This window comes from Prunus mume, linkage group LG7 (genome assembly GCF_029339155.1).
Source record: "Prunus mume cultivar Tortuosa linkage group LG7, ASM2933915v1, whole genome shotgun sequence".
In the NCBI taxonomy this organism is placed as follows: Eukaryota; Viridiplantae; Streptophyta; class Magnoliopsida; order Rosales; family Rosaceae; genus Prunus; species Prunus mume.
Genome location: NC_142704.1, coordinates 8,840,726 through 8,866,346, shown reverse-complemented (window position 1 = coordinate 8,866,346; position 25,621 = coordinate 8,840,726). Strand labels below are relative to the sequence as shown.

Below are 25,621 nucleotides of genomic sequence, written 5' to 3'. Positions count from 1 at the left end.
TAATTTTTTGGTACTTAGTAATTAGATATTGTTTCTAATTTCGTGGAAAATTTATTTTATTTTTCCTTTTGGCTGATTTTTCAAATTCTGATATTTTATAAGAGAAATTTGGTGCGGGCTCCACAGACCAAGATGCCACATGGCATAATTTAATTGCAGGACTACCTAACGCTCACCCTCAACAACTCTTCAGAAACCCACCCGAGGGCCAAGGCCTTCGTAAAACGCCTCCCTTCCCCACCTCAGCTTCGGATCAAAGCCACCCAGCTGAGACCTACGCACCTTAGCTTCGTCCCGAACCTCAGTTTTGTTCCACAGTTCGTTGAAAATTTCGCACTATTTCGATCACTTTCTATCTCTCTCTCTCTCTCTCTATCCGAGCTCAAAGATACATTTCTCTCTCCGATTCAAACCCTAACGCTTCGCAATCTGACAGTCTCAGGGGATCAGTTTCGAGCTTCAATGGGGGCCTCTCAGCGTCACTGTGAGTTTCCCATCCATTTTTATCTCCGAGAAACCCTAATTTTCTGTCCATACGAACCATTTTTGTTAGGGATGCAAATCTGCGCTAGGGTTTTGGCATTTTATTGCTGGGCAGCTCTTTTAAAGCTTATACAGTTAAAATTTCAGTGTTCTGATTTCGATCTCATATGTTTTAGCTATAAATGCGGCTTTAGCATTCATTTGGTTGCTCAGAAAATGGACGACAAAAGGAAACAATTAGCAATGATATTTTAAGAGTATCTGTTAGTTTTGAGTTTCAAAATTGAAACCTCTCCACAGGCTTAGTTTAGTGTGGTTTCATTTCATGGGGGTTCTAAATGATGAAAAAACCTTTTCATTTTTTTCCTACTGCATACAATTGGAGGAAATGGCTATTATGTCAGATTTGGGCTGTGTTCATAAATTTCACATATCTGATTTCCTCCAGTTTGATTCGATACAGAGGCATTGGTTTAACCCCACTTGACCATTTTTTAGTGAGGCACTCAAGAGTGCAGGAACCCTGTCGATTGTATGTTCCTTTTGGTTTGTTTATGATTATTGTTGCTTTGAAGAATGTCTAATTTTATTTAATGCCTTAAATATGTTATCATTGGATAATTGCACCTTTTGTTATTTACATATAGGGTTGAAATTATTTATGGCAGTAGTCCATTTCCTTTTTGATATACGCATTTTCCCACCATTAAATTTACATGCGTGTGTGAACTTAATTGACGTACAGTGGTGCTGTGTGATTTGTTATAATGACAAGTGTAATGTAATGAGCAGACCATATGAAACCCATCTTGGAATTGAAGCTGAGTTTTCTCAATAATGAATTACATGGACATGATACTAGGGGATATTGAAAAGAGTCTATATATTGCAGGCATATATAGTGTATGCAATGAGAAAACCACATGAGTACACCTTACTTCATTTTTTTCATATCTTTGAGCGAGGTCCTAGTACTTTTATTGGTTTAACCACTCAATCTGTTATCCCCAAGTGATTTTTTTTTCAGAGTTAGAAATTTGACAAACACTATCATAGGGTCCATGTGGAGGTATGTATTCTTTCTGGATTTGAGGCTGAGGCTGTGGACATGCCTCCCTGAAATCCTTTTATTTGAGTAAAGATTAGTTTGATTTGTGTGTTTGACTTTCTTCTAAATTTCTGGAGGTTGAAGGGCTTTTTTTTGGGTTTCTGCTGTGTTCCTGATGGATTTTTGTCCATCCTGTTTTCTAATCTCTCTCTCTCTCTCTCTCTTCAATAAATAAAATCGCTGTTTTTATTAAATGATGCAACTTATGTGAAGATGGGGATAAAAGCACTGATAACCTTTCCTTTAATTACCCTATTGCTTTGAGGTCATTAGACAACTTTCTCAAGTGGCAATAGGGTGATTCCTTGAGAAATGTTGTTTATGCTCAGTGATTCCTTCTGTCTATGCTTCTTTTTTCATTGAGAAATGTTGTGCTTTTGGGTTGAAAGGAATAGCAGGAATTTTAATGTGTTGTGCCACAACCTCAAATCAATAGGACAAATAAAGGATAAAGTTGATGTCATATAGGTCATTGTGCATAACCGTAATTTAGTTGGAATTAGAGGTACTTCTTATGTGCCAAGCAATTTTTGAAGGCAGATATGTTCTCTAGGTTTTCTTTACTGCATGTCAGTTTTATCTGTTTCAGTCGGTGCATATTTTTGGCAGATTTTTCTCCAAGTTGTTTCTGGATTGTCATCAATAGTCTGGACGTGGATAACTGGAATTATCTTGACATACCAGATTGATTGCTGTCATTATGTCTCTAATACATGATCTAATGGCTAGTCCCTAACAACACCTTACACGGTTATATTCAGGATAAGTTTAGGTGGAGAACATGGCAGTTGGAGCAACACTAAATTATACTGGAACAAGGTGTGTTTCTGAATGTGATTTTGTTTGGTCACATTTTGTATGATTGTGTGGTTTCTTAGAATCATAGGAATATGGTAGCTCTGAACTCTATTTATATTTTCCTTAGGTAGTTTCTTTCTCCAAAAAATTTCTGCTGCAAAGTTGTGGCTGGATTATCTATGCCTAGAAACGAAGTTGGAGACAGGGTCCACAATTTCTTCGGGCAAGATAACTTGTCACAGGGTCAGCATCATCCACAGGTTGATGGGAACTGGCCGGGTCTAAGTAACAACCTGTGGGCCGGGAGTCAGAGACAAATTGGAGCTGCAGTTAATTCAAGTTTAAAGAATTATAATGTACAGCAGTCAGGTAGGATTATTTTAACCTCTTGATTAGTTTATTTCTAATTTATTGTTTATTGTTTTTTTTTTTTTTGGGGGTGTGGATGGTTTTTCTTGTGTTTGAGGAGCCATTACCTGTTTCTAAACATCTCTCTTCCTTTATTAGTAGCAGATTCTGAGAGAGGACATGGGAGTCAGTCTTTGCATGTGCCTCATGGTTTGGATTTTATTCACTCAAATCAGAGGCCTGAGTCTGGCAGAGTTCAGTCTCAAAATCAACAGCCAACTCCTAATGGCTATGTGCATGGGCACCAGATGTTTCAGACAAGGCAGAATGAAGCTAACTTTTTGGGAGTGGATGCAGAATCTGATCGGCAAAATTTAACATCTAGAGGATTGTCCATGCTTGAATCACAGAGAGGAAGTGGCCCTGAGCATAAAAAAAATTTAATGAGAATGGAAACTTCAGAATCCCCCATTGGTTTTGATTTTTTTGGTGGTCAGCAGCAAATGACTGGTCCACATCCCAGCATGATGCAGTCTTTGCCAAGGCAGCAGTCAGGGATTAGTGACATGCAGCAATTACAGCGACAGGTTATGCTCACACAAATTCAAGAATTTCAAAGGCAGCAACAACTTCAGCAACTAGAAAGGCAACAGGTTCTTGCAAATCAGGCTTCCTCCATTACAAGACAGGCTGCTGGTAACCAATCACCAGCTCTAATCAATGGTGTTCCGATCAATGAGGCATCTAACAATCAATGGCCACCTGATCTTGTGGCAGGTAACACAAACTGGCTGCAGCGCGGTGCTCTCCTGTTATGCAGGGGGCATCTAGTGGACATGTATTGTCCCCTGAACAAGCCCACACATTACAGTTGATGGGTTTTGTTCCTCAACAGGCTGATCAATCTCTATATGGGGTTCCAATTACTAGCACAAGTGGCTCACCTGGTTCATATCCTCATGTTCAAATGGACAAGTCGGCAATGCAGCAGATGTCGGCACGTAATAATTCCTTTCCAGGTAGTCAATATGCTGCATTTTCGGATCAGGTTAGCATGCAAGATGGATCCCTGGTTTCTAGACAGGATTTTCAAGGGAGAAGTACGTTTGGGCCTACTGCTGCTGAAGGCTTGAATAGTGGGTTTAAATTGGAAAACTTGAATCAGGTAAATCCTCAGCAAAGAAATGAACCCATGGAGGAATTCCAAGGGAGGCAACAGCTAGTTGGATTGTCAGAACCATCACAAGAGAAAGCAGTCATACAGGTTGCACCCTCGCAGAGTGTGGCTACACTAGATCCAACCGAAGAAAAGATTTTGTTTGGTTCAGATGACAATCTATGGGAGGCCTTTGGCAGGAGCACAAATGTTGGAATGGGAGGTTCTAATGTGTTGGATGGTACGGACATTTTTGGAGGACTTCCTTCTGTACAAAGTGGGACTTGGAGTGCTCTTATGCAATCTGCAGTAGCAGAAACTTCTAGTGCTGATATAGGGCTACAGGAAGAGTGGCCTCCGAGTTTTCGAAAGCAAGAACCTCCAACTGGGAATCAGCAGCCCTCAAGTGTTGGTGATACCAGCAAACAACAGTCTGGTTGGGCTAGTAACAACTTGCACTCTTCCTCTGACTTGAATTATAGGCCTTTCCCACACTCTGCTGATGTCCATAGGCCCAATACAAGCAGTACTTTTTCTAGTGTGCAGGGATTTCAGCAATCAGGGCCTAAAACTTTGCATGAACGAGGTGAGGTATTTCGGAATGATTCTTCTCAGAGATTTATTCAACAGAATCCTGAACAAGGAAGTAAATGGTTGGATCGCAGTCCTGTACAAAATTTATCTGCTGAAGGTAGTCATAATTATGGAAATACTAGTCATTCATCAGGTGCAGAAATAAATGGAAATAGCATTTCAGGTTCTTGGAACCGTCAACAAAGCATTTCATCACATAGTAGTGATGGCCAGCCCTTCAATATGTTAAATGGTTGGAACTTTACTGAGTCTATGTCGACAGATGGGGGTAATAATCTGAAAAGTCATGGGAATCAAGTTTTATCACAATCAGCTCCAGGTGGTGATCGCAAGAGAGACGTGCATGAGGAAATGAACCATGCTGCTGGTACATGGAAGACTGATTCAAATGCTGAACTGGAACAAGAAAAATATCCCATTGGAAGCCCACAGAGGAATAGAGGGGGTTCAGGCACAAACAATGTTGTGAAATCAAATTCCAGCACTGCAAGAGCCAACCAAGAAAGCCAGAAACAGCTTGCAAACAATCATGATTTCTGGAAAACTGTTGATTCTTCAGTGAACTCTAAAGGAAATGAGGTTCTGGGGAAAAATCAGCATCATCTGGATAAGAATCCTCTAATTTTGGAGTCATCAGGGAACCATTGCTTAGACAAGGGAGCAGTTGAAATGCATGATATGGAGAACTTGAATAGAAATGACACTTTTTTCTCTAATGCACACCATCAAGCTTCAGTTGGTGGTTTGAAGGAAAGTGTTGCCACAGATGCTGGCGATTCCCGTGTGTTTCCTGGAAACAAACAAAAGTCGTCTAGTGCGGCTGGTCGAAGACCCCCCGGAACTCGTAAGTTTCAGTATCATCCAATGGGAGATGTGGATGTTGAAGTGGAGCCTTCTTATGGAAGAAAACATGTGACACAGTCGCAGGCTATGTCCCAGAAGGTCCCTCGAGCATTTAGAAGTCCCGACCAGGGGAGTTTTGGGCAGTCAAAATTTATTGGTCACACTGATAGAAGTTCTATGGAAATGGAGAAGGTGATCGATAGGTTTTGCTATATTTGAGAACAATGCACAAAGTTCTTAGTTTTGATTTTCTTAATTCATCTAAAATATTTTGTTTTGGGTTTTCTTATTGTTTTTATTTTTTATTCTATCATATCTTTAAGTAAAGTATAGTTGACATTTCCTACCCGCTCGGGTATTTACCTGGTTGTCAGGCTGACACAAAACGTTTGGATGAGAAACCTTCAAAACGTATGCTTCCAGGTTTTGTGCCCAGTACGTCTACTCCCTTTGACAGATTCACGGGTAATAATCCCCCAAACAAAGCCGCGCAATCAAGGTAGTTGCATAATTTAATATTTGCTACCATTCATATACAGACTTGCATGAGGACATGGGATCTGATATTTTTAATTCCTTACAGTCAACATATGCTCGAACTTCTTCACAAGGTGGACCAACCAAGGGAGGGTGGCAATGCTACACACTTCAGCTCCTCTGATCACAATACATCGTCTGAGATGCCTGAAGTGGAAACTTCTGATGGATCTGTAGATCACATTCATCGAAATCAGTCATCTGTTTCTCAAGGTTTTGGTTTACAGCTGGCTCCTCCTTCTCAGCGGATTCCATTTGCAGACCATGCCTCGTCTTCTCAGATCTCCTCACAAGCAGTTTTCAGTTCGTCTCCTGTCCATTCTGAGATAGGAGAAAAGGGTCATACATGGTTGGGCTCAGCAGCATCTGTCCAGTCCTTGCCGCCTTCTCGTGAAGCATCTCAAGGAGAATTTAGAAATAATATCTCTGGTACCTCAGGACAGATAGGGAATAAGGCTTCACCATACAATGTTCAGGGAAATTTTTCTGCTTCTTTCAAATCTGGTTTTCCTCTTTCAAGAAGTCAACTTGAAAATCAGCACATGGCTGGCTCTAGCGGACAAGTAACGGCAAGTCAGTCTGTTAACATACCTTTTGATAGGCTTGCTTTCCGACCAAAACAGATGGATGATTCTTGTGAGAAGGCTCAAACCAGTCAATCTGCCCTGCCACCAGTGCCAGATATACCCGGAAGTACTTCACAGAATAACCATGCCTCTGCAGAGGCATCCCATCTGAATATTGCTGACCAATCCCGTTCAAGAGTTGTTGCCCCAAAATTCCCGAAATCAGATGCGGTGCCAGTCTCTGAGCCTTGTGTTACATCTGGTATGCCCCATCAAGGTGCTGTTTCTACAGATTTGACTAACGTATGGACCAGTGTTCCATTTCAGCAACCTTTAGTAAGTGCTGAACCTTCCAATGTTTCTTCGCATTTATTCAAATCCCAACTTCAAACAAATAACAATGTGGTAACAACTTTCCCCGGATCACCAAAGCTCAATGAGCAAGATACCCGAGAAAGAGGGAATGGCATGTCTGCCTTTGGTGCATATTCATCTAGCATGCAAAGCGTTGCTGTGAAAGAGCAACCACCCAAACAAAGTACTGGGCAACAAGTGTCAACTGAGAACATTCAGGGTGCACAAAAGATCAATTTGTCACAGGGAAAAGAATCCATTACAAATAATTTTTTTGAGGCATCTGTTTCAAGCTCTGTTGCTACTCAGAGAGATATTGAAGCTTTTGGCCGCTCTTTAAGGCCAAATAACAGTTTGCATCAAAGTTATTCCTTGCTGGACCAAGTGCAGGCTATAAGTACAGAGGTTGATGGAAATGATCGGAGTGTGAAGAGATTGAAAGGTCCAGATTCTGGTGTGGAGACTCAGCAGGTGGATGCCCAGGGAGGATCACAATTATCTTATGGATATAATAATATGGAAAGGAGTTCATCAGCTGATAACATGTCAGTCCCTCTGGAGATTCTAACATGCTTAGCTTTTCATCCAAGCTTGGGGATACTCGAAATTCAAATGCATCTTGTCAGGATACGTTCACTTTTAGTCGGAAAGATTCTCAGAATTTCTCTAGTAGTAGTAATGCATCGTTTTTTAGAGGTGAACAGTCTCACGTTAGCCCCCAGATGGCGCCATCCTGGTTTGATCAATATGGAACCTTTAAAAATGGGCAAATATTTCCAATGCATGATACACGGAGAACCACTATGAAGTCTCTGGAAAAACATTCTGTTACTGGAAAGCCAGGTGATGATATGCACACTCGGGAATCAATGGAGCAAGCTAGTGCCACTTCTGATGCTAGTAAGCTTGTCACCATCCCGCAGAGTTCAGTTCCTGTACCTATTCCCAGTGAGCAATTACCTTCCCCTCCTGCCACGCGTTCTGATGTAACTGATGAAAGTTTAATTGTTGCAAGACCAAAGAAGCGCAAAAGTGCTACATCTGAACTTTCACCTTGGCATAAAGAGCTGACAAAGCTTTCCCAAAGGCTTCTGAATATCAGGTAGTTTGCTTGACACTTGCTCAATTACTATAGATGCTCCTTTCATTTTTGGTTCTTAGTTATCTTTAATTTAAGCAGAGAAATATTTTGTGTTGTTTCTTTCATGATTTTTTAACATATGGAAGGTTTATAATACTTGCAGTGCAGCGGAAACAGACTGGGCTCGATCAACAAACCGACTGGTTGAGAAGGTTCGCTTCTGGCTCAACCACTAAACTCACGATTAAGCTCTGATATTCTGTAGCTCTTTTGGAGAGTTCTAATTTCTAATTGCTTCATATTGGGTTGACAGGTCGAAGATGAAACTGAAATAATTGAAGATAGACTGCCAATGCTTAGGCCCAAAAGAAGGCTAGTCTTGACAACACAGCTTATGCAGCAACTGCTTCGCCCTCCTTCTGCAGCAGTTCTTTTTGCAGATGCTAGCTTATGCTATGAGACTGTGGCTTACTTTGTGTCCAGATTAGCACTAGGCGATGCTTGCAGTGCAATCTCCTGCTCTGGCAGTGGTTCTCAAACTCCATTGCCTCCTGACAGTGTTGACCTGTAAGAGTTGTCTGGAAATTATTTAAATTTTCCCAATAAGGCAATGAGTTAATGGTTTACAGATTTTGCATTATTCAGTGCATGCTAACTCTATAGTCTTTCAAAATATTTATAGTTTGCCCGAGAAGCCTAAAACACCTGAGAAAATCGGTCATCAATACTTCTCAAAAGTTGCGGAAGACTTTGTTGATAAAGCAAGGAAGCTAGAAAATGATTTGTTGAGGTAGCCTCCATGACCTCAATATTTCCTTCATATCACTGTTTCTGCTTAATAGTTTTGACAATTTTGTCTATTTCACTTTACATAATAGATGCCTACTATTTATCAGCATCCTGTGGTTATTATGTATGTGGTCCCTCTCGTTTTCTTTCTTTCTCTAGTGTAATGCTTCCTTCCGCTGATGCAGACTGGACAAAAGAACTTCAATATTAGACTTGAGAGTGGAAAGCCAGGATCTGGAGAAGTTTTCTGTCATCAATCGTTTTGCTAAGTTCCACGGGCGAGCACAAGGTGATGCGGCTGAGGCCTCACCATCCTCTGATGCTCTTACAAATGCACAAAAAACCTGCCCCCAGAGATATGTTACTGCACTTCCAGTGCCTAGAAATCTGCCAGACAGGGTACAATGTCTTTCACTTTGATCATTAATTGATTCTTTTTCCCTCTCTCGGCCATTTGCCTCCGCATTCCTTTTGATTGGCTGGTTCATTATCTTTCAACTTATCTAATGGGACATGCTTCAGAACAGCAGTTTCACAAATGGGAATATAGGAGAAGAATGAATTCTAGATTGTCTCCTTCATAAGCAACGGAGACTTTTAGTTCTTTGCGCTATGGACCATTGATGTCAATTTTGAAAAATATAAGGTGGTCTATGTATACTGTGAAAGTCTAGAAAGGAACTGCGATGCCCCATCATTTTTTAGCTAAAGGGGGAGGATAGAAGCGCAGTCCCATTACTCAAAATTGTACACACTTCTGTAATTCAAGTAATCATGTGTTCTTGTTCGCAATCCTAAGCATGGGAAATTCATCGATTGAGGTTTTACCTTGATTTTGGACCAACTAAGAATTATGAGAAGAGGGACTCTCTATGGTCTTAAGTTCTGAAATTTTCAATCTTATTGCTAAAATTAAGAATACTTTTTGGGTAAAAGCAAGAATTAAGTGGTTGGCCCTAAAGAATGTTAGTTAATTAGTTATTTGGTGACTTGTTTAAGTTTTTAAAGAAGTAAGAGAAATTTTATCTGGATTTCGGTTTAGTTGTGCAAAAGTCAATGGGGGATTTATTCTTCTGGGTGGTTTATGAAGTGTCCTGGTTTTAGTGATGTTGGAATCCCTCTTCGATTTGTTTTAGGTCCCCCTTGGTATCCCTACTTGATTTACCATGACTTCTACAGCAGGCATAAAAGATAGGGTAGTCCATAATATGCTGCCTGCTTTATCATGCTTCTTGTGTGCCACTAGTTTCAGAGCCAAAAGAATAAATGATGTTTGGTTAACATCTGATCAGTGGGATTGGAACTCGATAACCAAGTTTGAAACAGTGGTTAACTCTTTATTAGTATGTTAGATAAGCAGTGTATATAATATGTACGTTTCTGCTTTCGTTTTAGTTTTGAGGGTGAGCCAGCTTGTTGTTGCATAACCATTTGCATATATGGTCTGAACTTTTTTCTTTCACTAGAAGTTTTGTTTCCTTTGTCCTTCATGTGTTGTAGCACTTTTAGATTTCAGAATATTCTCCTCAAAATTTAGGGGTGCCTTTGTGCATCATTTTTGAAAATTACTGTAGGCAATGTATCTTGTTTGCCGAGTTGATACTGGATCCTGTTTCTTCATCTTGTTCTAGTAGTTACGTGTTACACATTTGTTATTGCACAATGTTGAAACCTGAGAGAGGCCTCTGGAGGGAACTGTGTGTATTGTAAGCAGGGGTGGACCCACAGAGAGACAAATGGGGTCGCTTGACCCCATGGACGCCGGAAAACTCCCTGAGAATCTCCGCTGATGACCCCTTGAGACGTTGGTGGGGGACCCTGAGGTGCCTACCAAATGCTCGATGAAATGACCCAACCAGTTGCTGCTAGTCTTTGCGTTGCTTTAAGCCCAGCTGCGCGCGCTGGCTTCCTTTTTGTTTTTTAAACGCCTGGCCTGCCGCCTTGTCTATCATTAGAATCAAAGCGGAACCCAATTTTTTTTTCGTGCTTAAACAAGCTTGGACATGCTGTTTGACATGCATTTTAGCCTATGAAGGCAATATTGGTTGCTAAGTTGAATTGACAACCCAGCCAAGTAATCGAATTTTGATCACTTATGTCAATTAGATTGGCTGCATTTGGTTTATCAACAAGAAATAAATTGTAGTTGCTCCCTTGATCATCATGATTTTCCATGTCAGTAAACTTGTGTGTTAAACCCAAACTAGGTTCAAAATTAAAAGTTAACAGGTACAGTAAGGGGAACATATTCATGAGCCAATTAAAGTCGTAGAACACGAGTATGTGTACCGAAAGGGGGTTTGTGTTTTACCATTAATTTGAGTGGAAGTGTTACAATTTTTAATTTTTGGTGTTATTTTTGTCTTAAAAAAAACATAGAAACTTTTACACGTTGGATTCTTACCTACTTTTGACGAACCGTGTAAAAGTTTGGGTAGTTTCCAACTGAATGGTATGGACTTGGACGAGGATTTTGGGATTTTCTTTCCATTTTTTCTTTTGTTTGCCGGATGTGCAATATAAATTTGCGGCTGGTTTCAAATTCAGTTCCGATATAAGCGTCTGAAGAAGCTCCTCTGCCACATTTTCAGAGATTGTCCATAAGATGAGTCTGTTCCAGTCTTTGCATTATCTTTTTGCATATGGAAGAGTCTATTTTGATGCAAAATATTTAGACGGTCGCTGCTTTTGCTTGTGTTGATGTTGACAAATGGTTCGAAGTACTGAAGCCCAAAATTGAAGTGGGCTTATTCCAGTTGAGATTTACACCTGTAGATAAAGGAAAAATCTTCCAAATTCTAATTCCAATCAAACTAGAAAGCCGCATAGTTTACAAGAGTTTCAACAATTGGTACACACGTATGTGTCATTTTAATTTACGAAGAATTAAGAGAATGTCGCTTCTGTCCTACCACATTACAAAGAGCATTGAGGGTAGTATTGACTTTTTCTATTTTCATTTCATTTCGACTCTTGCTTGACATCTCAAATTTTGTCGTCGAGATCTTTCCACATCCAACGTCTCAAAAACTGGTACCAAAAATTAAAGCCAGAGCAGATTCGATCATTAGAGGAGGAGAGATGTCATCGACGGCCAATGATCCGCGTCAGCCATCGGCGGCGAAGCGCTACGTGCCGTCAGCGGCGGCGCCGCAAGATCTTCCAGTGGATTACTCCGGTTTGATCGCCGTCGTCTTCGGTATCGCCGGCGTCATGTTTCGCGTCCGTACTCTCTCTCTCTCTCTCTCATTAATTTTGGTTATTTTCGATTGAATTTAGAATATTGAATATGCTTGCTTCAGTATAAGCTGTGCTCGTGGCTTGCCATCATATTCTGTGCTCAATCACTGGTCAACATGAAGAACCTTGAAAACGACATCAAACAGATCTCCATGGCCATGATGTCAGTTCAACTCTTTCTCCTAATTCTCTCATCTATGTTTTCACTCTTTTTTTTCCTTCTTCTTTTTCCTTATTTACTTAAATGTCTCATGTATTTTGTGTGTAATTTATTAATTTATCAAAGCTACACAACAATAGTTTCTGAAGAACTGTTGTTTTTCTATGAGATTCAAAATTAAAAATCTCAGCTTTAGCTGAAAATAGTGAGTCTGTTACGCTCAAATGCTACTTGTATTCACCATAATTTATGGGTTTATTTCATTCTTCTGGAATGAATGTGATGGGATTGTAAATTTTGTCATCCGTTCTATTTTGAAGCCTTCCCTTTTCTGTCTTTTGTCTCAATAACAGGTTTGCTATTATGGGATTGGTAACCAACTACTTTGGACCTCCTCGTCCGGGCACACAAAAGAGTTGAAACTCCTTGGACGAAAGAGTTTAGATGTAATACTAAGCGGTTTTTCTTTATCTGGTTATGATTTTGTTTTTCTAGATGCAAACTGTTGTTGAAGTTTGATGGACCAATATGAAGGCAAACTAATGTGCTTCTTATATCTATTCTATTGAAGTTTTTAATTCTTTCCTAGTCTGCAGTTCATCTGTCTTTTGGTGTTTTCTCATGCTAGTGCTCCTTTTAAACTCAAAGAGATGGGCTATGTAGAGGCTTATAGCCCTACCATGTCAAATTAACTGGCACTTTATGATACAGTTGTTTGAGGATTGTATTTCATTGTAATGGGAATGATTGTTGCTGCACATTCATCAAACCAGTCTATTGGTTGGGTTAATGTGCACATTTTTTCGATGCAATTTCATCATACTTTGGGCTATATTATCGAACGTAATATATTTGAAATCATGATCCTTATATTTTGGGATGTTTTTTTTTTATAATTTCAAAGCATACAGCTGAGAGTGATAAGTTCGTCCTCCTCCTTCCTCCATTATTGAATGTGTTTATAGCACCTTTATAATTTCAAAGCATACAGCTGAGAGTGATAAGTTCCTCCTCCTCCTTCCTCCATTATTGAATGTGCTTATAGCACTCTGGAAGGTGCTGAATGTTTATGTTATGGGAAATAGTTTATGTGCTGAATGTTTTGTGTTCTCTTCTTTTGTGTCATGTCATGAATATTAGTAAAAGATGTTATAGCCAATAATTATTGTACTGTAAAATTAGATTTCAATTATACTATGGCAGTCTATGGCCTCACTTGACATACTGTTCCCATGAATTTCAGCCTTCAAAATAGTTTTTTTGTTCACAATATCTGGCAGAGAAACTTCTTACATCAAGGATGAATGAGTACTATCAAGTATATTATAATCTTTCATGCAAAGCTGATGTTTGATTTTTGCATAACAAACACCAGAAATGGCTGAATGCTACTTTAGAAACTAATATATATTCCTAAAAAAGAATGACTGAAATATCTAAACCAGTGGAGAAAGCATGCCATTTACCCTTTATAAAGGGCGATTGCATATTTTGAGCTCGTAGTCTCTTCTTCTTCTCTTTTACTTGTGCTTTATTTTTACTTCTATCTGAGACAAAACCATACAGAAAGTGTGAGGAAAGACAACTAAGAAACATGGAACAAAGACACGTTCAAGAAAATTCTATGCATGTGCTACTTGTTTCATACCCTATACAAGGGCATGTTGCACCATTCATAAAGTTGGCATACCTATTTGCGGGTCGTGGAATTAAGGTCACACTTGTTATAACCGAGTTTGTACATGCACGTCTGGTAGCCGCGCATCCGGAATTGGATGATGAGCAGTATGATCAGGTCAGGCTTGTCGCAGTCCCTGATGGATTACCCAAAGAAGATGTGCGAAATGATGAACATAAGCTGGGTGAGAGTGTATTCAAAGTGATGCCTGGTCATGTGGAAAAATTGTTAAACAAGGCCAACCTGGAGGGTAATCAGGTGACCTGTGTCATAGCCGATGCAGTTTTTGGTTGGGCTTTGGATATCGCGGAGAAGATGGAGCTTAAGTCGGCACTCTTCTGGCCATCTGCACCAGGAGTTTTGGCCTTGACACTCAACATTCGAAAGCTTATTGAGGCTGGGGTTATAGACTCCAATGGTACGCAACCAAGTCTTTGATGAAAGCTATACAAATTAGTTGATCTTTATACTTAGTCTAGTTTGAACTACATATCATATCTTTATATCTATATCTTTTCTATTGATGATCTATGTGATTACAAAATTGAACTTTTGTAGGAACTCCAACAATGAAGGGGAATAAGGTTCAACTGTCATCAGCCCTGCCCCCTGTGACTAGCGCTGACATTGTGTGGAGTTATCCCGGGAACGAGTCAACGCAGAAGATCATGTTCCAGCATTTCTTTGCCATTCACCTGAATGTGAAAAAAAGTGACTGGCTTCTGTGTAACTGGTTTCAGGAGCTCAACCCCTCTGTCAGTGATTTAGTCCCAAACATGTTTCCACTTGGTCCATTACTTGCAAATGGAAAACCTGCCGGGAACTTTTGGCCAGAGGACTCAACTTGCTTGGGCTGGCTCAACAGGCAACCGGTTGGATCAGTTGTTTATGTTGCATTTGGCAGCAGCTCCATGTTCAGCCAGCACCAAATTGATGAACTAGCATTAGGCCTTGAACTTTTCGGTCAACCGTTCTTATGGGTGAATCGATCAGACCTCATCAATGGCTCATCTGCCAAATTCCCAGACGGGTATGAAAAGAGAGTGGCTAACCATGGGAAGATGGTTCACTGGGCACCTCAAGAAAAGGTGCTGGCTCACCCAGCCATTGCTTGTTTCTTGACCCATTGTGGCTGGAACTCAACCATGGATGGCATAAGCATGGGGGTTCCATTTCTCTGTTGGCCTTATTTTGCTGATCAGTTTTACAACCGCAGTTGCATATGTAATGGTTACAAAGTTGGCTTGTGCTTGAACCCAGATGATTATGGGATTGTTACAAGGCATGAAATCAGAAGAAAATTGGATGGTTTGCTTGCTGATGAACGTATAAAAGCAAATGCGACAAAGCTCAAACAAATGGCGGAAGAGAGCATCAGTGGAGGAGGATCTTCTGCAAATAATTTGGAACGTTTCATTGAACACATGAAGCAATGAAAGCATAAATAGTATATAAATACATGTCCTCATTTACAGTCATAAAATGCTTATTGCAGCCTTATTGCAGCTCTAAAAAATATATATAGAAGATTAGACTTCTATATACTTTAATTAAAGAATAAATGATCAAGTACTTTGTTTTTGGCTGCCTGTATTATTTAAAAAATAAATGATTAAGAAATTAAAAAAAAATAATCCGCAAATCCTCAAAGACCATTGTAAGCATTTCCTCTTTTCAGTCGGCCCAATACCCATTCTCTTCTCTGCACTGCTTCCAAAACTAATAGAGTTAATATGAAAAACTAGATGGCATTGGCAGCTATATTAGATATATAAATGAAAATGAAGAAGACTCAAAACGCAAAATTTTTTAAAACCCTGAAAATGATTTTAGTTAACTTAATTGCTAAAAAACCACAATTTAATATGATGAGATTAAATTAGTAAAAACTAATCTTTTAAATAAAGAAAATTACAAAAACTAAAACTCATTGTGTCCTATATACTCTTGTGGGGCCGACTTTATTAGAGAGGTGGTCAGTAAAGGTGATACAAATAGAAAGACGGTAGCCACATAACACATTTCTCTTATGCCAAATGATTCAATATTTCTCACTTTCTTTGTGTTTGTTTGTTAATTTTAAGTAATAATTTTATTTTTTTACCTAGTGTTTTTTTTTTACCTTGGTACTCTTCTTCCGTGTGAGAGTCTGAGTGCAAATGGTATTCCACCATTTTCCAATGTGTTTTCTTTGCTTTCCTTAGACTTCCAGAAAAGTAAGTGAGAAAGATCTTGGAGGCATAGACATTGCCATCTTCATTGTGGATAGGGTTTTCTGATCCATTTGGTTTCCAAAACCCTACCCCATTTCCAACTACTCGAATATTTTTTCTTCCTTGGGCACTTGCACTGCAATTTTCGTCGTCTTCATGGATAAAGAAGAACCACTCTCTCTCTCCACAGGAGAATGTCACTGCATATGCAATGCAATTAATATATTAATTACATCGAGAATCACTTAAAATTTGTAATTTTATATGTCATTGCATGTGACCTAAAATAGGTTTATAGCTTCAGGATCAAGATAATCACCAACTCACCGTCTTCCTCCCAGCTAGCTAGGGTTTACCTGAAACAAAGACATACATACATACATACATATCGATATAATATCATATAGCTCATGAATCTCATATATATATATATATATATATATATATATATATAGATATATGTATGATCACAAGGTAGAAAATTATTACCTAGATTCTTCGGATGGGTGCTGTAGAATTGGGTTGCATCAATGTCCTGAATTGCCTCAGCAGCTGGCACAGGCCTATCAAACACCTTGTTCATTAGATAGTGAGTGACCAACTCCTTATCTGTTGGCATAAACCTAAATCCCACTGGCAGCTGGCCTGAGCTCATCATTGCTCCTTGTCCATGTTCTGCTTCCATGTATGTTTATCGTGGACCGTTTGATCATCACTTGGAAGAAATGATCAAGAAAAATGGCTGGCAAAACAACTCAAGTAAATCAAGGCTGAATTAACTTATATATATGTATAGGTGGTAATTGAATCCTAGTAGGACTCTTTGATTACAAAGACAGAACCCAATTCACCTTTTTTCTCTTTTTGTTGTTTATCGTTCTTGTGTAGGTGTGTATACTTGGAAGATGTTGAGCTTAGAGTGGTGTTTAGTTTTTGACTCTGTTTTTCCAATGCGATATATATTGAAAAAATAACTGAGAGACCTAGTCAGTCAAGAATTTGGGTATTTTAACAAAAAATAAAAAAAATAAAAAAAGGCTTACTTATAGCAGTGACTTCAAAGCTATAGTCAAATTGCAATTTAGCCCGTGATCAAGGTATTGTGTTCAACATTGACTATCATCATTTTGATTCGGGGTTCGTTTATGAGTGATTCTAGATAGGCCAAAATCACTTTTAAATAGTGATCTTTAAACACCGTCAAAATTGATGGCGTGAATCTAAGTGGGTAATGTTGCAAAATCGAGCCCACCTCCGCATAGACCAAAAACATAATAGAGTACTCTTAATCTTTATCATTTGAGCTTGGGCCTACAATAGATAGAAAATAAATCTGCAAGCCTGAGCGCAAAACTGATTAAGAAGAAAAAGCCCAATCCATGAATCTAACTGAGAGAGAAAATAACAAATGGGGGTAGGGGTAAATATGTAGTTTCGGGTTTAGGCTCCATAGCCCAAACTAAATAAAACCCTAATCCCAAACCTTGCTTACACTCCTCTCATACGCACAAGTCAGAAGACTCGGAGGTGAGCTCCGCCGCAGCAGTAAGTATCCGAAGAAGTAGAGGAAGAAGCAAAGCTTTACATAAACTGAAAATGGAGACGGCAAGAACAGTAAAAGACGTGTCCCCTCATGTGTTCGTCAAGGCCTACGCTGCTCACCTGAAACGCTCTGGCAAAGTCAGTCTCTCTCTCTCTCTCTCCTTATGTGTTTGTATACGTATTTTGTCAGTATTAGTCGTGTATGTAATAATGTAGGGATGCAGATATTGCAAGCTTAGATAATTCGAACTTTTAGGTTCAGTTTTGGTTCTGCAACATAAAAATTTATGATTGTTTGTATATTAATTTTGATTGGGAGTTAGTCTAGGTGGGTGAGAGGGAAAGAGTTTGTGTTCAGTTTCAGGAGGACCCATGTTGACAATGCCTTTAGGAAAGCGATTTTGTGAAAATAAGATGATGAAGTAAGTGTTATTAGTGGGGGAAAAAATGAAATGGGAGGCTGCGTTGGTGGGATTCGTTGGATCTATTATATGGGTCAATTTTGGTTTTTCTTGAGTTGTTAAAGATGTAGATTTTTTAATAGAGGACACTGATTTTGGCTTATAATGAGAAAGCCAAATTATTGGATGACAATTCCTCAAAAATTAAAAAAGAACTTAACTGCATATGCCATTTTCTCTATCCAATGGTGCTGGTGGACTGAGGGTATTAAATTGTGATGCCATATCTGCCTTGTGTTGTTTTGGTCCCTTAAGGCTCTGTTTCAAGAATATCACTTGTTTTAAGCATCTTGTGATAACATAGGTGGCATACAATGTGCGTTATGGGTACTTGTAATGGTTGCTATAACTTTATGAAAAAACCTAGTTGTTGCTGTTGATGGTGCTACAATTTTTTACCTACTCTTTGCTAGCAGGTTTTTTGTTTTTTTCTTTCATAATCTTTTTATGTAGGTGTTTTTATTTTGAAAATTAAAAAGAGAAGTGCTAATAGTCGAGTGACTTTGAATGTAGATATGTCTTTGCCGGTGTTGACTGTGGATCATTTCAATCGTTTAGTGTCTTTCATTTGTTTGATGAACCTTTCCTCTTTCCTCATTCACTAGCAGTTACTTTTTCCAGCTATGTTCCTTTTCAATGTGGATTCTCTTCTCATGTTTTTGTTTGTTCTTCCTAATAGATTGAGCTTCCTGACTGGACTGATATTGTGAAGACTGGTACATTCAAGGAGCTTGCTCCGTATGACCCTGATTGGTACTATATTAGATCTGGTATGCAGACTTCTCTCTCCCTTTCTCCACATATGCACACACACAAAAACTCCAACAATTATTGGTCTGACTAAACTGTGTACTGTGCATCTGCTTATCTCAAATCAATTTTCTTTGTAGCATCAATGGCGAGGAAAATCTACTTGAGGGGTGGTCTTGGTGTTGGTGCCTTCCGCAGGATTTATGGAGGAAGCAGGAGGAATGGCAGTCGCCCACCCCACTTCTGTAAAAGCAGTGGCGCTGTTGCTCGTCATATACTTCAGCAATTGCAGAAGATGAACATTATTGACCTTGACACCAAAGGGTGAGTTTCTTTCATAAGTGTCGTATATAAATTTCGGGGGGTAGGGCTGTGATTATGACAAACAACAACAACACGAGTTAAAGATTTTGGCTATTGAACTAATTGTGTTCCTGTGTTTCAGTGGAAGGAAAATCACATCCAATGGCCAGCGGGATCTCGACCAAGTTGCTGGACGGATTGCTGTTGCAATCTAAGAGATTTACTTGAAAGTCTTTGATTATTGATGCAAAATGGTTATAAACTTTTTGCAGTTAGAGTTTGATTGAGAGCAGATATAGGAAGGATTTTGACATTTTATGTTGTGCCTGTCACTATTACCATGAACGTGGCTTCCTTTGTTATTCAGTTTAATTTCCATGTGCTACTTTGTTGACTTCGGCTTTTCTTAATTGAAGTTTTGTTCTTGAAGCCCAATCCTACTCTCGTACTCCTACACAATGATGGGCCTATGTAATTTGGCTCCAATGCCCATTGAATTTGAGCTTATCCGGAATTTCACTGCATTTAAATTGTAGGGCAAGAGCAGCCCAGTCATAAAACGCAGCAGCATTTTTGTGGAAAAATCATCCAAAACTGAGCTCTTTGATTGTGTGACGCGGCTTGTCAAAAATTTGGATTTTTTCATTTGTTTCTGTTTGTATAATTAAATTAGTCTGGTAGACATCGGTTTGGCCAGTTGATTAATATAGTGAATTCGCCTACTTGCACTTAAATCGGGAGTCAGTTGATTAATATAGTGAATTCGCCTACTTGCACTTAAGTCGGGAGTCTGTCTATTTGTAAAATAGATTAATTTAGAGCCAATTCTAAGCCCTGAAAAATTAGCCCGATTATTTCATAAGAAATACTTGACAATATATTAAATTACTACATAAGCTATCAAATTTAAAATCGGTATTGAAGATGCTCTAATGATAAAGGTTTTGATAAGCTTAACGATTAATGTGTTAATCTTAATTTTTTTTCTCAATTCATTATATATGTGTGTCGGCCCACAAAAGTCCGAACCAAAGGGGAGCTGTCATGTATTGGGGCAGTGGGACCCGCAAATAGCTCTCCACCTCATACCCTCTGCTTTGGCCACGTGGGGCCTCGACAAATAGATTCGTATCTCTACGCGCCATCTAGACTCGACTACCACTTTGCATCAGAATCTTAAAACTAATACAAATTAGCGCTCAAGAAACCCCAAAAAAATCAAAAATTAAAAATTAAATAAGAAGAGTGGAAAAGCCTTTCCCTGGATTTGGGTTTTGTTTCGATTCCTACACTTTGAACTTTCCCCCTCAGCGTGGATCAAGCTAAGGCTAGGGTTTTCTCTGATCGGCGCGATCCATCTCCATCTCCACGGAACGTCACTGTAAGTTCCGTTTTTTTTTTTTCAAAAAATTTAATCCTTTCACTTTTAATTTCCGAAATCTTCACGGTTCAATGTATTTATTGATTATTATTTCAAAATCGAGACATACTGATGCATATGCATTCGTAGTTGCATATTAGAATGTATGTACGTATGTTATGTTTTGCTTTTAGACTATTCCGTCTGGTTTCCGAGAAATTGGAATAGAAAGTACAGTATGAAGCTGGTTTTGTGTGGCGTGAAGGTTGTGTGTTGCTTTGGTCTCTAAAGATGGAGGTTTTTTTTTTTTCCAACAAGACTGTCATTTAAATTAAAAATATCGCTAAATTATGATAGAACTAGGGAATTTGTATTTCCTTCATGTTACATGTATTTTGTATCTTGCTTTTACCTCTGATTATTGATATGAAACTACTACTCATGGTAGCAAGTGCTTTGTAGAAATATTTGGAATGATATTTGCTTTACTTGTGAAACGTTTTCGGTTATTTATAGGTTGAAGCGGTTACAGTAAGTAGCACCTATCAAAAGCATTGTTCGCCACTTTGTTGCACATCATGAATTGAGTTGGGTTCTCAAATGAGTTTAAGGCTTTTGATAATGTTATAGAATGATGAAACCATATTGGAGGATATATGAGTTTGAGTCTAATTAAACTGGGATTGGGCAATTTGATGCTTATGTGAATGTAGATCAAAGGAGTCATTGAGGATGGATGATGATGGTGACATTGATATTTTTTTCTCCAATTGGAACAACAAGAATCCCACAGATCGCCTTTTTATTGTCTCTTGCCTTATCGCTGCTCTAGTTGGAATTTTGACTATAGCCTACTCCGCATTCCAATGGAGGAGAAATATCAATCTAAGTTGGATGAAAGCAATAGCCAGGTCAAAGAAAAATCCAAAGGCACGTCACAAAGTTCCTATAGCTCCTCATACTTGGGTTTTAGAATCGGTATCTCGTGGAAAGAACTTGAATTGCTGTGTATGCTTAAAGTCCATGAGCCCTTCTCAAACTCTTGGACCTATGACAGCTTCAGACAGTTTTAGTCACCGTTGCAGTATTTGTGGTGCAGCGTCTCACCTAAGCTGCTCTTCTAGTGCGCACAAGGATTGCAAGTGTGTATCCATGATGGGGTATGAGCAGGTGATGCACCAATGGGCTGTCCGTTGGAATGAGGTAACAGATCAACCGGATGAAACTTCTTTCTGCAGCTTTTGTGAAGAGCCATGTAGTGGGTCTTTTCTTGGTGGATCCCCAATATGGTGCTGCTTGTGGTGTCAAAGACTGGTACATGTTGATTGCCACAGTAGCTTGTCCAATGAAACAGGTGATATTTGTGATTTAGGTCCATTCAGAAGGTTGATTCTATCCCCTCTTCATGTAAAGGAATTGAACCAGACTTCTGCTGGTGGATTTTTGAGCTCCATTACTCAGGGGGCCAATGAGATAGCCTCTTCAGTACGTGCAACTATTAGGAGTCAGAGCAAGAAGTCCAAGCATGGAAATGAAACCTCTGTTGATACGGGAAATAGTGGTAGTACTGGGGATATGTCCACAGAAAGCACAGCTGATACTCATCAAGCTGTTAATGGTTCTCATGAAATTGAGGAAAACCGTAATGGTACTTTGAATGTGGATTTGCAGCACCAAGATGGTGATGTAGATAGGAAATTGGATTCTAAGCCTAGTTTCAAAAGGAGCTCCTCAAGCAATAAGAAGGATGAGTCTCAGGTTTTAGGGATGAAACAAAAATACGAGTTGATTGATTTGTCACCAGATGCAAGACCCTTGTTAGTTTTTATCAACAAGAAGAGTGGGGCTCAGCGTGGGAATTCACTGAGGCAACGATTGAATATTCTTCTCAATCCTGTTCAGGTTTGATTTCTCTGCCATCTTGATTAATTGGAAAAATATATTTTCCTTCATTTGTTTAGCCCGGTGAGGTCTTTAAGAAAGGTTTAAGGTTTAAATTTCTGTAATGTGTAAAAAAGATTTCCCTTCTTTTCTTTTCAAATGAGCCAAGTAAGGTTATTACTAAGGCTTAAGGTTTAAATCTACATGGGTTTGAAAAATTAAGATTTACTAGTTTAGCTCCTTAGCGAAACAGGAAGTCCTAACAGTAAATTCTAATGTTTGATGGTTATCAACACCACATGCTGGGCTCTCTCCTCAGTTCATTTCTATGGAGTTGGGTTAATAGTTCTGATATTTCATATATTGTTGCTTAATTGTTGCATGTGCTTGTGTTTCATGTAGGTTTTTGAGCTGAGCTCAACACAAGGACCGGAGGCGGGTCTTTATTTATTCAGAAAGGTGCCGCACTTCAGAGTTCTTGTTTGTGGGGGAGATGGTACTGTTGGTTGGGTTCTGAATGCCATAGAAAAGCAAAACTTTGTGTCTCCTCCTCCAGTTGCTATTCTACCTGCTGGAACAGGGAATGATCTGGCTAGAGTTTTGTCATGGGGAGGTGGTTTGGGCTCAGTGGAGAGACAAGGAGGCCTTTGCACAGTTTTGCACCACATAGAGCATGCTGCAGTAACCATTCTTGATCGTTGGAAGGTGGCAATTGTAAATCAACAGGGGAAGCAGCTTCAATCGCCAAAGTTTATGAACAACTATCTCGGTAAGTAATCATATTACCTTGTGATCATCTGGTTTATAAATGGGATAACTCAGAGTAGTTAGTTGGAGTGCTGAATTTTGGTTGGATTTTTCTGGTTCTCAGGTTCTTAGTATGTCTATAGTTATTGACTTGAGTTATGGCTCCAACAAAGTTCTCAAATCAGCTCACATTAGTTTTCTGCCCCTAGTCTTACTTGGTTGTATTGGGTCAGTTATCAAGTGGTTTGTTGTTTATTATGAAAAATATTGCCAATTGGTTTGGCTTTACATCTTTACTGTCTTCTGATTTTTCAGTCTGTATAAATAACATACTGTTACTGTTAATTGGATTTCTTCTGTAAGAAAAAAAGGAAAAATAAAAATAAAAATTTGCCCGGACTCAAAACTTAATGGTCTGTGTTGGAGTTTACTCTGCGGATATTCTAAAACAGTCTACAATGAACCAATGACTATTTTGGTTGTTTGATGAGTCAGTTTGGCTAATATATTTTTGAGATTTAACAACATATACTTTGTACTAACTGCATGGGGATGATTATTACTTCTATGCAGCTTTATTTATGCCCTACATCACGTTGACTGGTCTCTCATTTGTGTTCGCATTCATAACCAACTCTGGCATGCTTCATTTGCAGGAATTGGGTGTGATGCAAAGGTTGCTCTGGACATTCATAATCTACGGGAGGAGAATCCAGAGAAGTTTTATAATCAGGTAATGCCAAACCTTAACTAAAGTGGAATTCAAATCAATCTCCCTTACACTGTACTAGGCATTAGACTCTGGTGGATCGGTTCTTGAGTTTAGTAGTAATAGGGGAACTATGGAGCAGAGGCTAGTGCACTATTGGAGTCCGAGATCAAATGTGGTTATAACTTATAAATCAGAATGGAATTAAAGTTGATATCATACTTCAACCTGTGTGGATCACATTTTAAATCTGTCTGCTGCTTGTTGTTACAATTGTTGTTTGTTAGTAGTTTTATTTGGATTTTACTTCGAGACTTCCTACTTAAGCTGTTGACATCAGTTATGTTGTTGCAATTGTTATATACCTGCAGTTCATGAATAAAGTCCTTTATGCAAGAGAAGGTGCTAAGGGTATAATGGATAGAACATTTGTGGATTTTCCTTGGCAAGTTCGAGTTGAAGTAGATGGTGTTGAGATAGAGGTCCCTGAGGTGAGTATGAAAAGATTTTAACCATAAGGACACAACACTTTGCTGATTCAGAAATCATCACCATATTGCTTGAGCTTTGGCTGTCTGGATATATCATGGTTGACTAATTTTGAGATTATCAGTGCTGGACAATTTCTAATTTTTAGACATATTTTCAGGATGCCGAAGGTGTACTTGTTGCGAATATTGGAAGCTACATGGGCGGTGTAGATTTGTGGCAAAATGAAGATGAAACTTATGATAATTTTGATCCACAATCTATGCATGATAAAATACTTGAGGTTGTGAGCATTTCTGGAACATGGCACCTTGGGAAACTTCAGGTATTTGGGTATTTGTGGATGCTCTACCTCTTAATATGTGATACACATACTTAGATATTGGAATGTTGTTTTTTCCAGAATATTAGGATATGTTGTTCTAGCATAAATACTCGTTTGGCTGTTTTGATTATTTACTTTGGCTTGTAGTCCCTAAAGTTTGGTAATCTCAATTTATAATGGATATGTCTCTGGACTGCTGTTCTGTTTGGGACAGGTTGGGCTTTCTCGTGCTCGAAGACTGGCCCAGGGGCAGTCAATTAAGATACATCTCTTTGCTGCATTGCCTGTTCAGGTTGATGGGGAGCCTTGGTTTCAGCAACCTTGTACATTGGCTATATCCCACCATGGCCAGGTCTCTCTTTCTCTCTCTCTCGACAAAAGGGTGTTGATTAGTTTCATCAAATTTAGGCTTTACTTGCAATAGTTCCTATAGATTCTCTTCCAATGACAATCTAGTTTATAGCTAAATCTTTCTCTACTTTGTCATATTATCTCATCTGGTGTTCAGGCCTTCATGTTGAAGAGGGCTGCTGAGGAGCCACTTGGTCATGCAGCTGCCATTATCACTGATGTTCTTGAGAATGCCGAGACCAATCATGTAATAAGTGCTGTGCAGAAGCGAGCTCTTCTTCAAGAAATGGCGCTGAGGCTGACTTAGAAGTTTCCTCTACCTGCTTAGATTAGTAATCAAAGTTTTGATTGCATCTTCCTTTTCTTTCTTTCGGAAATATTGACATGTTGTATACACCATATCACCACATGTATCTTTCTTTTTGTGGTTTTAATAGGATGCTTCTAGTTGGAGCATGGTTGTAAATGAACCTTGTTGAACATCAATGGAAAGGGAACTTCACACAGTTTTGTAGATGACAGACTAAGACCGACTGCTATGTATTGTTTTTGCATTTTACAGCTTTGATTTATAAGGACATTTGGATCGAGGAAATCATATATTACAAGGCTTGAAATTGGGTATGAAATTACATGCTCGGCTCGGTTTTGATGGCAGACTAGAATACTTATACATAGTTTATCAAACTCCGGGCAAGTTGGGGAGGGGTGAGGACCTGAAATCAGTCATTCCTTGGCATGTTCTTGAGAAATCC

General features: G+C 39.1%; 6 protein-coding genes across 7 annotated transcripts; 5 read left to right on the top strand and 1 right to left on the bottom strand.

The window, feature by feature from the left end:
* The first annotated feature begins 331 nt into the window (after positions 1 to 331).
* On the top strand, positions 332 to 9,449 carry LOC148915418 (uncharacterized). The gene is given in 12 exon segments (XM_089041153.1): positions 332 to 484; positions 2,353 to 2,410; positions 2,517 to 2,758; positions 2,903 to 3,538; positions 3,541 to 5,522; positions 5,705 to 5,829; positions 5,914 to 7,334; positions 7,337 to 7,889; positions 8,032 to 8,080; positions 8,182 to 8,435; positions 8,551 to 8,658; positions 8,843 to 9,449. Coding segments are annotated over 10 exon segments (5,553 nt in total). The 5' UTR covers positions 332 to 484; positions 2,353 to 2,410; positions 2,517 to 2,568; the 3' UTR covers positions 9,078 to 9,449.
* A 2,220-nt stretch (positions 9,450 to 11,669) lies between these two features.
* On the top strand, positions 11,670 to 12,645 carry LOC148915417 (protein Asterix-like). The gene is made up of 3 exons (XM_089041156.1): positions 11,670 to 11,879; positions 11,960 to 12,060; positions 12,411 to 12,645. Exons 1-3 carry the CDS (start codon positions 11,739 to 11,741, stop codon positions 12,475 to 12,477), a joined length of 309 nt encoding a protein of 102 aa, XP_088897282.1. The 5' UTR covers positions 11,670 to 11,738; the 3' UTR covers positions 12,478 to 12,645.
* Positions 12,646 to 12,792: 147 nt separating this feature from the next.
* LOC148915416 (UDP-glycosyltransferase 83A1-like) lies at positions 12,793 to 15,316 on the top strand. Its single transcript, XM_089041154.1, has 2 exons — positions 12,793 to 14,153; positions 14,294 to 15,316. The coding sequence occupies exons 1-2, from the start codon at positions 13,652 to 13,654 to the stop codon at positions 15,169 to 15,171; spliced, it is 1,380 nt and encodes a 459-aa protein (XP_088897280.1). The 5' UTR covers positions 12,793 to 13,651; the 3' UTR covers positions 15,172 to 15,316.
* Positions 15,317 to 15,334: 18 nt separating this feature from the next.
* Positions 15,335 to 16,877, bottom strand: LOC107881622 (NAC transcription factor 29-like). The gene is made up of 3 exons (XM_089041155.1): positions 16,438 to 16,877; positions 15,858 to 16,148; positions 15,335 to 15,442 (listed from the first exon to the last, which is right to left on the bottom strand). Exons 1-3 carry the CDS (start codon positions 16,631 to 16,633, stop codon positions 15,381 to 15,383), a joined length of 549 nt encoding a protein of 182 aa, XP_088897281.1. The 5' UTR covers positions 16,634 to 16,877; the 3' UTR covers positions 15,335 to 15,380.
* Positions 16,878 to 17,436: 559 nt separating this feature from the next.
* LOC103338597 (small ribosomal subunit protein eS19x) lies at positions 17,437 to 19,439 on the top strand. The gene is made up of 4 exons (XM_008241816.3): positions 17,437 to 17,628; positions 18,631 to 18,721; positions 18,842 to 19,025; positions 19,147 to 19,439. Exons 1-4 carry the CDS (start codon positions 17,545 to 17,547, stop codon positions 19,217 to 19,219), a joined length of 432 nt encoding a protein of 143 aa, XP_008240038.1. The 5' UTR covers positions 17,437 to 17,544; the 3' UTR covers positions 19,220 to 19,439.
* A 785-nt stretch (positions 19,440 to 20,224) lies between these two features.
* On the top strand, positions 20,225 to 25,380 carry LOC103338598 (diacylglycerol kinase 1). 2 transcript variants are annotated; one of them, XM_089041731.1, is made up of 8 exons: positions 20,225 to 20,385; positions 20,881 to 22,266; positions 22,648 to 23,014; positions 23,649 to 23,725; positions 24,073 to 24,192; positions 24,351 to 24,515; positions 24,730 to 24,867; positions 25,024 to 25,380. In XM_089041731.1, exons 2-8 carry the CDS (start codon positions 21,097 to 21,099, stop codon positions 25,171 to 25,173), a joined length of 2,187 nt encoding a protein of 728 aa, XP_088897857.1. In that variant the 5' UTR covers positions 20,225 to 20,385; positions 20,881 to 21,096; the 3' UTR covers positions 25,174 to 25,380. The 2 variants fall into 2 exon arrangements, with proteins under 2 accessions (XP_088897857.1, XP_088897858.1); XM_089041732.1 differs by having other exon boundaries at positions 20,236 to 20,385; positions 21,078 to 22,266.
* Positions 25,381 to 25,621: the final 241 nt, after the last annotated feature.